We start from the raw sequence: 15,676 nt of genomic DNA on the forward strand, positions 1-15,676 counted from the left end.
CAGACCCCTCGTTTTGTTCTGCCGAGTATCTGCAATTTTGCGGTCTGGTTTTTAGCTGCATTTTACCGATTACCCAGGAGTTGGGGAGGGGTATGGACCCCATGGAGAACCATGCCCAGCTGCCCAAGTACCCTAACCTGTGGCTAGCTTGCTCACTTGTTTTGGTCCTTGGCACCCGCCAGACCCCCCGCCCCTCGCTTTGCCCAAATCCTTTCAAACAAGGTTCCCTCCTGCCACCTGCCGGCCCACTAGGGTCTGCGCCACGGGCTCGGCGCCACCGCGCAGCTCGCGGGGAGGCGCCCCCGCCTCCTTACTGCACATGCCCGGCAGAAGTCCGGGCGCGCAACTTTGCAGAACCTCTCCGCCGCGTCCTCCCCACCTCAGTCTCCTCTTTCCTCTCCCAGGCGAGAGGACCAGCGGAGGCACCTCTCCCGGGTCTTAGACTGCAGAGTCTGAGACTTAGAGAGAGGAGCCGAGGCGGAGGAAGACTTTTTCTCCTTTTTTCCCCTTCCCTTCTTCTTACTCGGACAGGCAAGCAGGGGCGCGGAGCTTTAGAAAGTTGAGTGGTCAGGTAGGTAGGTGCTTCCCCTTTTCCCCTCACACCGAGGTGGGGCTGGGACCTCCGGACCCAGCTTCTCACCTCGTGGGGTGCACCTTTTTCGGCTCTAGCAGCCAATGCGCATCGGAGCCGCTCTCTGCAGAGCCAGAGGGCGGGTGGTCTTCTCGGTGTGCGCCTAAGAGAATGGATCGTAGGTCCCGGGCTCAGCAGTGGCGCCGAGCTCGCCACAACTACAACGATCTGTGCCCACCCATCGGCCGCCGGGCGGCCACCGCGCTCCTCTGGCTCTCCTGCTCCATCGCGCTCCTCCGCGCCCTTGCCACCTCCAACGCCCGCGCCCAGCAGCGCGCGGCCGCCCAGCAGCGCCGGAGCTTCCTTAACGCCCACCACCGCTCCGCCGCCCAGGTATTCCCCGAGCCCCCCGAATCTGACCACGAGCACGAAGAGGGAGACCTCGAGCTGTCCCTCCCCGAGTGCCTAGAGTACGAGGAAGAGTTTGACTACGAATCTGAGACCGAGACCGAGACCGAGTCTGAAATCGAATCCGAGACCGACTTCGAGACCGAGCCTGAGACCGCCCCCGCCACTGAGCCCGAGACCGAGCCAGAAGACGAGCGCGGCCCCGTGGTGCCAAAGCACACCACCTTCGGCCAATCTCTCACCGAGCGTCTGAACGCTCTGAGATTGCGGAGCCCCGACGCCTCCCCGAGTCGCGCGCAGCCCAGCACTCAGGAGCCCCAGAACCCCAGACAGGGGGAGGAGCCCGAGCCCGAGGACAAGGATCCGAGGGACCCCGAAGAATCCGAGGAGCCAAAGGAGAAGAAGCAGCAGCGCCGCTGCAAGCCGAAGAAGCCCACCCGCCGCGACCCATCCCCGGAGTCCCCTTCCAAAAGGGGACCCATCCCCATCCGGCGTCACTAATGGAGGACGCCGTCCAGATTCTCCTTGTTTTCTTTGATTCAGGTTAGTTGCCCGCCGCCAAACCGGGGTCGGTGTGGGAGCCGCGGGAGGGAGGGAGGAGAAGGAAAGGCAGGTTAGGAGGAATGCGGGAAGCCAGTGGGCTCAGCTAGCCTGAGCGGGGAGGCTGGGGGCCAGGGCGAGCCGGGGGAGGCTCCCCAGGACGCTGGGAGGACGCCGGCAGCGCCCAGGTGGCCAAAGGCTTGTTGGACGGCGGGGCGCTCCGCGCGCCCCGCTGGAGACAGCCTGAGGTCTCCGCGCTGGTGTCCAGGACGCGCGACTGAACCCCCGGCGCGCCCCAGGTTTCGAGCTGCACACCCAAAGGCACGGGTAAGTCACTTGTTTTACATGCTTTTTTTCCTCTTAAACACTAGTCTCAAACCACTTGGCCTTGGCGGGCGCCCGAAACGTAGTTCTTAAGTGCACGCTCCAACTTTCACCGTGCGAGAGCGGCCGCGCTGTAGCGACACTGTTGCAATGTGCGAAAAGTAATCACACTGGGATTGGGCGAGAAGTCCGGAGACTGCCGGCTCCGGGAAAAGTCGCGCGCGGCGCTTTAAGGCGCTGGGAGCCCGGAGCCCAGGTCCTAACGCTGCCAATTCGGAGCCGTGGGACCTCGGCGCCAGGGCTCCCGCCCCTGTGCGCCAGTCCTGGCCGCCGCCACTCGCCTCCGGGCGCGCACGGGGCCAAGCGCGCCGCAAAGAGCGTGCGCACCTGCCGGCGCGCTCCAGAGCCGACCTCTCCAGGCTGGCCGGCGGTTCCCCACGAGTTACGCGTACTTGGAGGGCTGGCAGAGAAGGTACGGGGTCATAGGGGGTACCCCTACAGGCTCCCAGAGTTGGTGGCACGAGCTTGGTCACGTCGGGGCATCGCTAAGGTTTTGGCGCAGTTGATCTGGCGACGGGGCTGGGTGCAGCTTGGCCGGAGAGGTCTGGGGCTGTCTGCGCAAGGCCCTGGGGATGGAAGAGTGGGGTTAAGAGGGCCGCAAGGCAGTGCCGAGCGGAAAGATAAAGCGACACCAGAAGCGGGGCTGGAGAGGGGATCTTGTCTCTCATCAGGATATTCTACAGAGAGTCCCCAAAGAGCGCGGCTCCGCCGAGCCGGGGAAAGGTGTCTGATTGGACTTGCGTCCTTGGGTCGGTCGAAAGGGGGCAGGGGCCGGCGGCTTGGGCAGCCTCGGGGAGGGGAGGCGGCGCACCCGCCATTTTCAGCTCGGGTGGAGCTAAGTTTGGAATCTGTAACCGGGAGGTGAAACCACCCTGTTGCCAGAGGACAAAAACGGCTGCAGTCCGGTAACGCATCTTCGGAGCATAAAGTGTGCCTTACTCGCCAACCCTGGAGAAAGACTGAGAAGTGAAATATATGTTACAAAACCTCATCCAATATGGAAACTGATTTGTTCTTGGTGCGCGCGCGTCTTGATTTGCGCCGGTTTGAGCTAGTCTGATGATCAGGAAGTTGGGGGCGGAAGGGGGGGGGCAAAGCGTTCTGAGGCTTCAAATGAAAAGATCGGTTTTATAGACTCTTAAGAAAAAGGGAAGACAGAAAGAACACTGTCCATCGTCTTCCTTCCCTGTCTCTCCCCTACGAAGGGCGCCTCGGCACCCTGGAACACAGTTCTGCCGGCTGCGGCGCTGACTAATGACTGTTGGTCGGGTTTATGGTCTTAACTAGGAAGTGCTGGGAAGGCACTTGTGAGCAGGGGGCTTCCTTGGGCAGCGAGCAGGTGTCCGAAGGCTGGAGGCTGCCGAGGACCTGCAGAAGGGCCAGGCGTGTGCCCTGCCTTTGGCTTAATGTGGGAGATTGCCTAAGTGAGATGAGCTCCCCAAAGTTGCAATTTCTGCTCTATGTCAGCAGAGATGCTGTTCCTTTCTGTGGCATTAAGTGTTGTTTTTCCTCTGGTAATGTCTTAGCAGCCTGAGTTCACCAAGTAAAATGTGTCTAGTGAGTGTGCAACAGAAGCCAGGGTTTGGGTTGGCTTGATTTGGTGTTGGGAGTCCTCTTCCCAGACTGGGTAGTCTGGGGACCCCCTTTTCCTGCAGAGCGAGGTTTTTCATTAGAGAAATTAGCATGTTGCTTTGTTGCAGGAAGAATAAATAAGTGTTTAAAGAAGTCCTCAGTGCCTAAGCACACACTTTTCAGGCCCGTCTTGGTCTGTTTTTAACCAGAAACCTGCATATTGGGAGGCTTGCTTTCTTAATTGTGAGCACTACACCCACCTCCTTACTGGAGAGGGGGTGGCCCCCATGTAGGAACACACAAGTAGTTTGCCCTCTTTCAGACACACTCTTCGGTATAAACTGCCTTTGACTGTCAAAGTCTGTTGCCCACCCACACAGCCCCTCCCCCACTGGGCTCCCTCCCCACCTCCACCCCCCACACCCCCCTCCCCATTCCAGGGTGGAAAAGCCATTAGGGACTACACAGAACTACTGAGGAATATGTGGAACTCCTAGGAGGTGCTCCGCACCCACCCGAGGAAGGGGTTTTGCTGTGGAGACACTTCAGACCCTCTTTCTACCTGAGACACTGGTGCTCCATGCCTCCCTCCAACCCCCACCCCAGGCATTTCTGGCAAATTCTGCTGAGCATTCCCAACTCCCTAGTCTCCAAACTGGCCCTTTGTTTCACCCTGCTAAATTGGGGTTAGCATTTGAATGGGATCACTTGCCCTTTCAATTTGGGTGGGGTGTGTCTGGTGAGGAAATTCTCCCAGAAAACCCAGACCTTCTAGTTGCCCCCAGAAGTGAATTACTAGCTGGTTGTGTATCTCACATGGATAGGGAGGAGGGAATAGCGCTGGTTAAAGGGGATGGTGCGCTCTGGCATTTAGGGTTTTCCTTTACTACATCAATCATTTACTTACTGGAAATGTGCTTTTTCTTGGACAAAGACCCTCTTGTAACTCAATTTTTTTGACCTGGAAAGTCCTAGCAGTGTTCAGATAGTGTGTGCTGGCAACCAGCTGGCGTAGGTTTACTTCTGAAGTTTGGCAAACAAAACTTATGTTTATCAGAATTCAAGAACTGGGAATTTTACAGTTTGGAAGTGTTTTAAGAGGATGTTTCTTTAATGGGCTAGAGCCCACCCCCCCCCCCCGCCGGCACCCCCCAGAACTCCTCACAACCCTTTACTCTATTCGCCCTCACTTTTAGCAGCTGGGACCGAAGATCTCACGAGGAAGCTGAAAATTCAGTGTGGGTAAGAATGAGCTCTTTTCCTTTGTTTTAACTACCTGAGTGGATCTTACTTAATTTACCCGTGTCATCACTGCTCCTTACCCAGAAGGAGACTGTTGAGGGGAAACTGAGCAGAAACCGTGGTATTGGGGAAAGTATGTATCTTAACAGAAAGGTGACCTATAACAAAAAAACAAATCACTAAAATCAAATTAAGTTTCCAGAGCTGAGTGACGTCATAGGGCAGCACAAGGCGGCCCTGCTCTTAGAAGCCTCCCAGCAAAGGGGATGAAATCTTCAAATTACATCTTGAATCCTCATGTTCCAGAATGAGGGATGGAATTCCTTGTCCGCACTGCAGGGTTTTTATGCTAACGGCTGTTTCCTAAATCGGGACACCCCAGGGATGGACCTAAGAATCTTCTAGGCCTAGTCCCACCCAGCGGCCTTGGGTCAGACCCAGCACCTCATTGCCTCCCTTGGTTTCTTCACGTGGAAAATGTAGTGTGTTCCTAGCGTCCCCTTCAGCTCCAAATGCACTGCAGGTTCATGGAAGCCCAGGGTTGCCCAATTTGACTCTATCCACGATTTTAACACTATTGGGGCCAAGAAATGTGCAAGACCGATCAAATAAAAAGCATCAGTTGTGAAGAAATCTGTTTTGTGTTGCTCTGATTCTGATTTTATCCAGTCTGTTTTTGAATGGGTGGCAAAAAAAAAAAAAAAAAAAAAGTTTAAAAAGGCAAGTTAGAGAATCCAGAAGAACCCCAGTGTCTTGTTACTGGCCTGAGGGGAAAAAGGGGGGCCGTCCTTCAGAGCACATGTGCAGCGGTTGTCTTCTGTGTGCTGCTCTCCCTCACCTGCTCCCTGATCTTTGTGTGTGGAAACAAGCTTTTGCGAGTGGGAGTGGGCGGCCCACGGCCAGCCCCACACTGAGCACACGGCAGCCTGCTGATGCCAAGGCTCTGGGAGAGAGCAGCGGGCAGCAGCGCCGGCCAGCTGACCACGGGTGTTGGATACAGTCTTTGGTAGCACTTAGGAGTGTCCTGGTTAGGCCCAGCCCACAAACATGGCTCAGAGGCTGCAGCTAGTTAGGATAACCTGGTCTGCTCTGCCTTGGTGTTTGTTATTATCCTTTCCTCCTGGGAGCTTTTTCAGACTTTTTTTCCCCTTAGTTGCTTCTCTCCCATGCAATTTTAATACCACAGTTAGAGAGATCTATTGGGTGTCTGTTTCTATATTGCAAGGCCTTCTAATAGCTAAGGTGTTTTGGGGTTCTTTGTTTGTTTTTTGCATTTCCCCCTAAACCAATCTTCCCTTGTTGCAAATGCCTGGGATAACAACACAATGTTTTTAAAAAAAAAAAAAAAAAAGTCAAATTAATGATTTGACATCCCATTTTTGTTTTCTATTTTACTAATGTTTGGTTCCATTCCCCTTTTTTTCTCACGCACCCCACTCCCCATCCCTGGCACTGATCCTGGGGCTGGTACCCAGCTAAGTCAGAGCAAGAGGAGCCAGAGGGAACAGCCTAGTGACTTAGTTCTCTCCAAGGCCAAGAGTCTGCAGTGCAGAGCCACTGTCACCTGTTGACAGGGCTCAGCCAGTCACGGCAGGACATCCAAGAGGAGCTGGCGCCACAGCACCCTCCCACCCCACCCCCACCCCCGTCAGCAAAGTCCCTGCTGCAAGGTAGAATTGGGGAGGCTGCCTTCCTGGCTTCGCCTGTGGACATGGCCTATTTTTATTCTATGAGCTTATTTTAGGGTGAGCATGCTGCAAATTAACAGGGGCCGCAGCTATCAGAAACGCCGGGGTACCACTAAGCTGTGTGTACAGATGGAAAGGGGTGTCCATATGTGCAGGAAGGTTTGGGGCCGGGGATCACAGAACAACCTGGAAGACAATGACAAGAACACTAGGGAAGGAACAGAAGGTAAGATTTGGAGATAGGGAGTCACAGAGCCCATCCATAGGGGTAGGAAGAGTTGGAGGAAGAAGTAAGGAGAGGCTTTACCGCCGTCTTCAACAGTCTGGTGGCCGCGGAAGCAAGGTCAGAAAGAGCACTTCGAAGAGCCACACCTAGTGGTGGAGGACCCGCCCCCTCCCCTGGGACTGCACAGAGGCACGAGGAGGGTCACTTTCCCTCAGAGGGGCTCTACAGACCGGGCCAGAAATTTCAATTTTCTAGGTGCGGTGGGGTTTTTGTACTCATGCCTCAATTGTTTTGACCAAATGAAAAAGATTTAAAACCCAGGAAATCTTGTTTTTGAGTTCAAATGCTGAATCTTGGATTTTGGCTCAGGGAGAGGCCCCACATCTCGAACTGGCTGAGGACTGCCACCAGCTGAAGATGACCCGTTTCTCCTCCCCCCAGGCAAGAGTCAGGTCTGAGCACCCTGGCTTCCACTGCTATCTCCATTCCGATGGGCTCTGGGAAATGGAGGCCAGGCGCAAATAGGAAATACGCCATCCCCCTTACAGTCGAATCACAGGGCCTGGAATCCCCACCGTGGTTACTGACATTTTTTAGACAGAGCTTCCACTAAAGCCAAATTTACCTCAGGGTTTCCCTCGTGACCTCCCAGCCCCCACTTCTACCCCTCTCTTAGCCTCCCTGCCCGGGGCACTGTTCATCTCTTCTGGAAAGACCACTTGTCCCCTCCCCTCCCCTCCCCTCTCTGCTGCATCATGGCCGAGCCCGGAAAAGGAGCCCAGTTCAGGTGCCTGCCAAGAACGTGTGGACCCGCCATACCAGCACGGGTGGTCCGAGGACAGTCGTGTGTCTGGCTGCAGCAGAGACGGGGAGCCCTTCCAAGTCGAGGGCTGCGGAGTTTAGCTCTTGAGCTGAACGAGGGGGTCTGAATTCCTGACAGGAGACCCTTGGCCCCTGCGGCTCCAGCTCAGGGCTTTTTAATCTGAGCCCATCGAGTATTCTCCTAAGTCTGGTTCCGACTATCTTTAATATCAGCCCTGCACCTGCTCCTCACCTCCATTTGAGGCATTTTCTCTCGAGCTGGCATTTGTCGGAGCAGCCTGGTCACGCAGACCCTTCAGCAGACAGCAGGCTGCTGCTGCCTCCACCGGCCACGGCTGGCAGAGGAGATGCGGGGAGGTAAAGGATGGGCCCAGCAAGTCTTAATTGAACAGTAATTAACTGAACAGCTTCAAAGTCTTATGGCTACTCAGTCAGCACTCAAAAAGCATTTGTCACTGGGAGGCTGAGAAATGGAATAGGTGCCTCAATTCTCTTCCCCAGGTTTTCTCCTTTCTGCTTTTTTTTTTCCCTCACCACCGGCGAAAAGATTCTCCTTTTCCTCACTGGAAAGAAAGCCACTGACAACAGGGACGGAGGTGGGCCTCAGAGACCACTCTTCTGCAAGCGCCACCCCACCCCCAGCCCCAAGCCGTAAGCTAGGAGGAAATCCCACCGCTGACAAAGGATCTTATTCTTAGTTTCTGCTCCTTTCCCTCTCAAGCACCTCCTTCCCTGTCTGCTCTGCTTTCCCTTTCACGGATACAGGGACGAACTAAGAAGGAAAGTTGACAGGCAGCTCCTCAAAACCTGGATGTGCTTGTGCTTTTGGCAACGAGTCAGAATCCCCCAATATAAGCATCCGAACTTATAAGAATCCCCCGCGTGCCAGCGGGGAGGTGTCAACCAGAGCAGGAAGACTGAGTTTGGGAAGCCTAGGGCGCCACATGGGGTCGCCCAGGAAGGGGACCAGGTCCTTGCAGATGCCAGCGGTGCTGCCCAGAGAGGCGACAGTGAAGGATGCGTTCTTCCCGCTGGGGGTTGCTCGCATGCCCACCCATTACTCCATCCGAGGGACCTGGGCCCTGTCGTGAACAGGCTGACTTGCCTCCGAAATGCAGTTTAACTGAAACGTGAGCGGTGTTTGCTGTTCCTTCCTTAATTCATCGAGTGTAGAAAATCTGTCTTTTTAAGTAGCTGAGGATACACCACTTCCCAGAACCCTTCCCCGGGATGTTGATAGCCAAGCCTTTCCTTCTCTGATGGATACACACTCGCTTACCGCACGCCCTGCGGGAACAGGGCCCAGACCCTGGCACACAGCTTCTGTCCTTCGCCCCAGCTCCCTGTTCCTCTCAGGCACCAGGACGAGCCTCTCTTGCCTTCCTCTTTGTGATCTGTGTGAACTCATTTACCAGCTTTGCTTCCTTGTTCCTGCTTATTCCTATCAGATAGTGACCTCTTTCCTTGAGTCAAGAAATCCATCCAGAACTAGCGGTCTGGACTCGGCTGCCCACCACCACGTATAGCTGGCCAGCTCCATCCAGGGCAAGGCCACATTTCTGTCTTGAGCCACAAGGCTCACCAGACAGCCCCACCAACCACAGTGGCCCCAGTCTGCCCACCCGTGGCCGCGGCCACGGCCACCCCCAGCGCTTACCGCACCAGGCTCCTCGGGTCCCTGGGGCTGGGCACATCAGCTGCCTCCCGTGTCAGCCAGTTCCTCAAACATCTGGCCTCACTTCTGAGGTGTCTCATCCCTCTCTGTTCCGTGACGGTTTCAGCTTTGAACCCCTTCACATAAGTGATCTGGGGTTTTCAGACTCTGGTGGCCAATCCCTACAGAAAAAGAAAAAAAAATCAGAACAGATAAAAATGGGGAACACTGGAGTTAAACTGTGGGCTTTTCTTCTTCCCAGTCTTCATTTACCTTTAAATTAAGGTAATTCCTACTCAGGTCTAAGGGTCCTTTCTCAGCCAACAGCAGTGGTTTCATCCGGGGGCGATTTTGCCCCCCAGAGGACATTTGGCAGAGTCTACATTTTCGGTTGCTACAACTAAGGGGCTGCTACTGGCATCTAGTGGGTAGAGGCCAGGGATGCTGCTAATGCCCTACGGTGCCCAGTCCTATCCACAGCAGAGAGTCAGGGGCCCTGATGTGAACAGTGCAGAGGCTAAGAAGCCATGCTCTCCATTGGGTGCTCTGAGCGTCTCTGATTCTCCCCTCCCGCATACCCCCACCAGTCCCTTCTGAGCCCACTGTCCTGAGACATCTTTCCTTTTCCTCTCCAGCGCTCCAAGTGTTCAAGATTCTATCACCAAACATATTCTTCCCCTCGAGGGGGGTCTCTGATCAGTCATTTCATACCCTATAAGGACGGCTGCCTCTTTGAACTTAGGTCTTTACCTTCCTTCTGAACTTCAGACTTTGGCTTCTCCACCTTCTGTGCTAGAAAGGGCCCTTTGGGATCCCTCTGGAGTCCCTTCCTTCAGCCTTCTTGCTGCCTTAGAGGTCATGACCAGCCACAGCTTCCGGCATTCTCTCCATCGGGACCATCCCCCCACATGGCCTCCATCTTTTACTAAAACCAGGCTCAGACCCTACTTGCAGGACCAAAAACATTCAACATCTGCTCTATTTCCTACCAAAACAACCTCAAAAGTGCTTGCCCTTTAGTTTCCAGCTACCCCCGAGAGGTCCTACCCCAGTCTGTACCACTTTCACTCTCCCTGCCCCTCTGAGACTCCACATGGTGTCCCTTGCTCCCCCCTACGGGGTCTTGTTCAGGGTAGGCTCACATCTCCCATTCCTCCCATCCCCCCCCACTGGTAGGCAGGCCCCTCTGAAACGCCATTGTCCCCATCAAGACTCGCAGGGGCCCCCAGCCCCTGGAGAGGTCTTTGCTTTCCTTTTTATGACCCTCCTCCTTGAGGCTGGAGGCCTGGTGTCTGCTCAGCCTTCATCCCTCAGTAGTTGTGCTCTCCAGGCAAAGGACCGAGATACCCAAGAGTGTTGAACAAAGGGGTCCCACAGGCCCATGAGGATGTCAGAAAAAGAGGCCGTGCACCCATTCCTGGATCGACAGTGCTTGGGGACAGAGTCCAAGCGGAGGGGAGAAACCGTCCTTCTGGGGCTCCAGACCCCAATGTCTACTGACCTTCTAGCTCGGCAGGGCGCAGCATCCCTGGGGCCTCGACTCCTCAGCCGTCTGGGACTGCTCCTCTGCATCGGGGCAGCGAGCCCTGTCTCTCCTCGGGGCCTGGCTCTCTACCGCCAGGCCTCAGACATTTTCTTCCTCCTCGCCTGTCCTCTGCGGCGGTCCCCTCGGTCGGGTGGGTTTGCCCACCGCCCCCAGCGATACCTAAGGTTGGCCCCTAGCAGCCCCCGACCTTCCCTTCCAGCCTTGGTGACTTGTGGCTTCAGGAAGAGTGACCCCACGGCGCCAGGCAGCCTCGTGGCTTCCCAGGCCTGGCCGCCATACGCCGGCCCACCGGCCGCTTCCAACCACCCCAGGAGCACAACCTCTTAGGGCGTTCCAACGCGGCGCCCCCTGTTGGACCTCCCATTCATATCCGGTTTCCGGTCCGAAGCCCCCCGCTCATTCGCCAGGCAACCTTGATTGGCGTGACCCCAGCCCAATGGCTGACCCAGCGCTGGGGTCGGAGGGGAGTGGGTTGACGGTCGCGACCCAGTTGGCCCATTCAGTGGATGCTTAAAGGGTTGGGCCGTCACGTGTGGGCACAGTTGGACAAAGTTTGAGCCAAAGTTCAGTGGTGGCATTTCCAAGGGTGTAGACCCCTACACCTGACATGATACGCCTTTGGGGGGCCCCACGCGTTGCCCAGAGTCCGACTTTGTCAGCTCTCCTCTGCAGCAAGGCCACGTGGATGGTGGATGCGGGGCCAGGATGCGCCGTGGCTTTGGTCCCGTCGTTCTAAGAGGGAAGCGTTCCACCTAACGAGATTGAGCGGTGCGTCGTTCGCCCGCCTGCGGCTCGCAGACACAGCGATCCAAGCGGCGCTCCCGCTCCCCGCAGCCCACCCCTCCTAACACTCATCGTGCCCTCTCTCTCGCCCGCGCGCCAAGCGACCACCTGGCTCATGCCCGGAAGCCTTGCACCTAAAGGTGGCTTGCAGGTCCGCGTCGCCCGCTGGCGAGACAGACCTCATGGCCACGTCCCGGGTCGTACGTGACCCGCAAGCAGCAATTTTTTTTTCCCCCCCGCGGCTCAAATCCCTCCGCAGACTCCAGACTCCAGACCCAGAGCGGTGCGCGTGCACGCACCCAGCCCACCCGGGCGGTGCGGGTATTTTCCCCAGCCGGTTCTAAGCCCCCACGAGCTTCGGCGACAGGAGCGCAGCCAGGCGACCGCGGGACTTGTGGCCGGGCTCAGTGCCGCCTCTGAGGGAGTTAGCAGTGGAAAAGTGAAGCCGCTGCTCTGGGATACCCACAGCGAGAGGAGAGGGGCTGGGAGGGGGCTGCTGAGGGGCTGGAGAGGACCTGGAGCGGCTGACCGACCCCCGGCAGCCGGCACCAGAGGCGGATAAGCGGCACATTTTAGCGGCTGCCGCCGGCGCGGCACGGTGTCTGTCTTTGGGTTCAGCGCGCACAGGGTTGTCCAGTCTTTCGAGACCGCGCCAAGCCGACCATAAATCCCAACTGAAATCCCCTTAGCCCGTCCCCAGAACAGTAAGACCCCCGGAACTCTGAGGCCTGCGCTGGACGGGGTCTCCGTGTGTGCCCCCCCCCCAACCCGCGTTCAGTGCCGCGGCAACTACACTTAGAGGGTCTCCATGGAACGTGCCGAAGACCCTCTTAATTCCCCTGCATCATTATCCACATAAAGGGGGGCAACCCTTGCCTGCGCCACCCTAGGCTACGGCGAGGACCCCCGGAGTGTGGTGGGGATGGGGAACACTGAAGTGCTTTACTGGAGCCGGTCTCCGCGAGCCGGCAAACAAAAGCTGCAGAAACGGCGGAAAGTACCTCAAGGCATTTTAAAAACAAATTATGTGCGCACACGCGGCAGCCCCTCGCCCCTCGCCTCCTGTCTGCTCCGCCGGTGGGCTCACGACCACCTGTCGCATCCCCGCGCGCACCCATGCCCCCTTCCCACGCGCCCGAACCCTTGCACTCCCGACTTGGAGCTTAAGGTGGGAAGCTGCCCGGGTCCGGGGGCCGCGGCTCAGGGGTATCCTGGGGTGATGAAACCCTCCTGCAGTTCCCCCCCCCCCCCCCGAGGAGAGTCATTTGGGTCCAGGAGGGAGGGTTTCAGCTCCTGCGCTCAAGCTGCCCGGGGCCCACGTCTTGCGTCACGTGTCCCGCAACGCAGGAGAGCTCTCTCTCTCTGGCCAGGGGATAATAAGAGAGGAGAAAGACTCCAAATCAGTCAGGGAGAGGAGTGGAAGGAGCCCAAACATCCCTGCGAGGCCTGCGCTCATCAGCCCCCTTACCCAAAGTCCGGGGCTACCGGCGCCAGGATCCGGCTCCCGGAGCCGCCTGGGCACCGGGGCCGGCGTCCTCTGGCGGCAGACAGCGAGCACTACCAGCGATTTTCGGACCGAATCGGCACGCTCCTCAGATCCAAGCAGGCGGGGCTGGCCTGGAGCAGAGAGCGAGAGGAGGGGACAAGGGCAGGCCAAAGGGGGGGCCAGGGGGCAGCCTGAGGGGATAAAACGTGGCCAGGAAGGAGCCAAGACTCCACCAGCAACAATAGAGTTGCTTCCGCCACCGTCTTGGGTTTGAGGCCCTGAACCCCCTGACCTCGAGAGGGTTGGAAAGTGAGGTTGGAGAACTTTCTAGCTAGTACTTTGAATTTTTTGGAAATTTTTTTCTTCACCCTAGTTCGGTTGGGTGCTCCGTCTTACGGGGCCCCAAGTTTATTTTAAGAGTCCGCCACCGTGTTATGGGCGTGCGCAACTGCCTCGACGGCAATAATATGTCAGGACAACGCGATATCCCCCTTGAACTCGGGGAACAGCCCGAGCAACCATCTTTGGAGGCCCCAGGGGCAGCTGCCCCCAGTCCTGGGCCTGGCGCAGCCGAAGAGATGGAGACCGAACCGCCTCACAGCGAGCCCGTCCCCATCGAGATTGAAGGCGAGGCCTGTGGACCCCCAGAGGTCTCCAGGCCCAACTTCCAGAACGTGGGAGAGGCCATCGAAGAAGCAGGAGCCCATGGAGGCTACAGCCCACCTCCTGAGGAAGCCATGCCCTTCGAGGTCGAGCAGCCCTGCTCAGGAGGCTTCTGGCCTACCCCGGAGCAGCCTGGAGACACCGCTGGGGCCCGTTCAGGCCTGGAGGTCTTTGGCCCAGCGCTCAAGGAGCCCGGAGCCTTCGGTGATGCCAGACCAGGCCTGGGAGGCTACAGCCCTCCACCCGAGGAAGCCATGCCCTTTGAGTTTGAGCAGCCTGCCCAGGGAGGTGGCAGCCAGCCTCTCCTGCAGGTCTCAGACCTCGCTCCAGGAGGCCCAGGTGCAGGGGTCTTTAGCACGCCTCCCCAGGAGCCCCAAGCTCTCAGACCTGCAAACGCAGGCTTTGGAGGAGACCGCAGCCCTCCCCCTGAGGAGGCTATGCCATTTGAGTTTGATGGAGCAGCCTTTGGGGACGACAGCCCACCCCCTGGGCTCCCCCGAGCTATCCCACAAATCGACGGCGTTGGCGGCGGCGGCGGCGGCAGCGGCGGCCAGTCCGCGGCAGCCGCGGTCTCGAGTGCGGTCCTCCTCGCTCCCGCCGCGAACGAGCCCCCCCTCTGGGTCCCAGCCGCCATCGGCAGCCCATCCCGAGAGGCTGTCAGATCTCCTCCACACTTTGCGGGCGACAGCCCCCCGATGGAGATCTCCGGACCCCCGCTCGAGATTGGTAGCGCCCCCGTTGGGGTCGACGACGCTCCCGTCAACATGGACAGCCCCCCAATCGCGCTTGACGGCCCGCCCATCGAGGTCTCCCGAGCCCCAGTTAAGAGAGAGCGAGCAGAGGGAGAGAGACCCCCAGTTGAGGGAGAAGCAGCCGAGATGGAAGGAGGCTCAGCCGCAGCTGCTGCGGAAGGAGGAAAAGTCCCCTCTCCGGGGGACGGAGCCCCGGACGCCGGGGCCAAGTCTGCTGCTCCAGCCGCCGGGGCAGCCGCGGCTGCCCCTGACACTCCAGCCGCCGGGGCAGCCGCTCCTGCCGCCCCTGACGCTCCCGCCGCCGGGGCAGCCCCAGCCGCCCCTGACGCTCCTGCCGCCGGGGCAGCCCCAGCCGCCCCTGACGCTCCAGCCGCTCCAGCCGCTCCAGCCGCTCCAGCCGCTCCAGCCGCTCCAGCCGCTCCAGCCGCTCCAGCCGCCGGGGCAGCTGCTCCTGCCGCCCGGGCAGCCCCTGCCGCCCCTGCGTCTGGAGCCCGACCCAAGCTGCGCTTCCTTAGACCCCCCAGCCCCGAGATCCAGGCTGCCGATCCGCCTACTCCGCAGCCTACTCGCGCATTTGCCTGGCGGGGCAGGTCTGGCCGCAGCCGCGACGACGACGAGGGGTCGGTCAGCAGCGACGACCACAGCAGCGATGAGTCCGACGATGGGACCTCCGGATGCCGCCGCTGGCTGCAGCCCCGGCGAAATCGCCGCCGCCGAAAGCCCCGGCGCAACTTGCTCCGCAACTTCCTCATGCAGGCCTTCGGGGGCTGCTTCGGCCGAGCTGAGAGCCCCCAGCCCAAAGCCTCGCACAGCCCCAAGGTCAAGAAGATTCCTCTGGCGGAGAAGCGCAGACAGATGCGCAAGGAAGCCCTGGAGAAGCGCGCCCAGAAGCGCGCAGAGAAGAAACGCAGCAAGCTCATCGACAAACAACTCCAGGAGGAAAAGATGGGGTACATGTGTACGCACCGCCTGCTGCTTCTAGGTAATGCGGCGGACTCTGCCCGCGGGGAGCAGGGCCGCCGGGGGACCCCGGGAGGGGGTGGCAGGGCTGCCCGGTGGAGCTCAGGGCCTGGCGGCGGGAGGAGGGGGTCCAGGCCGAGGCGGGAAGAGACTGCTAGAAAGTTCCAGTGAGGGGCCCTAACTTTGCCCTGGGAGCGGGAGGGGGCCTCGGTTGGGCTTGGGTGGTCGAAGTATGTGCCCTCCAGGGAGAAAAGTGGTGCCGAGCAACACTGAGGGTCGTTTCCGGCTGGACAAGCCAGCGTCAGCGACCGTAAGATGCCCCCAGTCCTGGGGTGGGGGCCGGCAAGAAAGAAGGGGGCTTCAGGTGAGCCAGGAACTG

General features: G+C 58.6%; 1 protein-coding gene, 1 long non-coding RNA gene and 1 pseudogene across 3 annotated transcripts in view; 2 read left to right on the plus strand and 1 right to left on the minus strand.

Moving 5' to 3' along the window:
• Positions 1-361: 361 nt before the first annotated feature.
• LOC309870594 (neuroendocrine secretory protein 55-like) overlaps positions 362-15,676 on the plus strand; it is a 52,139-nt gene continuing 36,824 nt past the window's right edge. The window contains exon 1 of the mRNA XM_082742986.1: positions 362-1,522. Coding sequence (XP_082599112.1) covers positions 743-1,480 — 738 coding nt within the window. The 5' untranslated portion in view covers positions 362-742 and the 3' untranslated portion in view covers positions 1,481-1,522. The remainder of the gene's footprint in view (positions 1,523-15,676) is intronic.
• LOC309870599 lies at positions 1,552-10,981 on the minus strand. Its single transcript, XR_014314728.1, has 3 exons — positions 10,609-10,981; positions 9,111-9,289; positions 1,552-2,469 (listed from the first exon to the last, which is right to left on the minus strand). It is a non-coding gene; the product is annotated as an uncharacterized lncRNA (long non-coding RNA).
• Positions 13,138-15,468, plus strand: LOC309871959 (guanine nucleotide-binding protein G(s) subunit alpha isoforms XLas pseudogene; annotated as a pseudogene). The gene has a single exon. The product of its transcript is annotated as a guanine nucleotide-binding protein G(s) subunit alpha isoforms XLas pseudogene (transcript).

The sequence above is a fragment of the Mustela nivalis genome, assembly GCF_964662115.1.
Source record: "Mustela nivalis genome assembly, chromosome: 8".
Classification (NCBI taxonomy): domain Eukaryota; kingdom Metazoa; phylum Chordata; class Mammalia; order Carnivora; family Mustelidae; genus Mustela; species Mustela nivalis.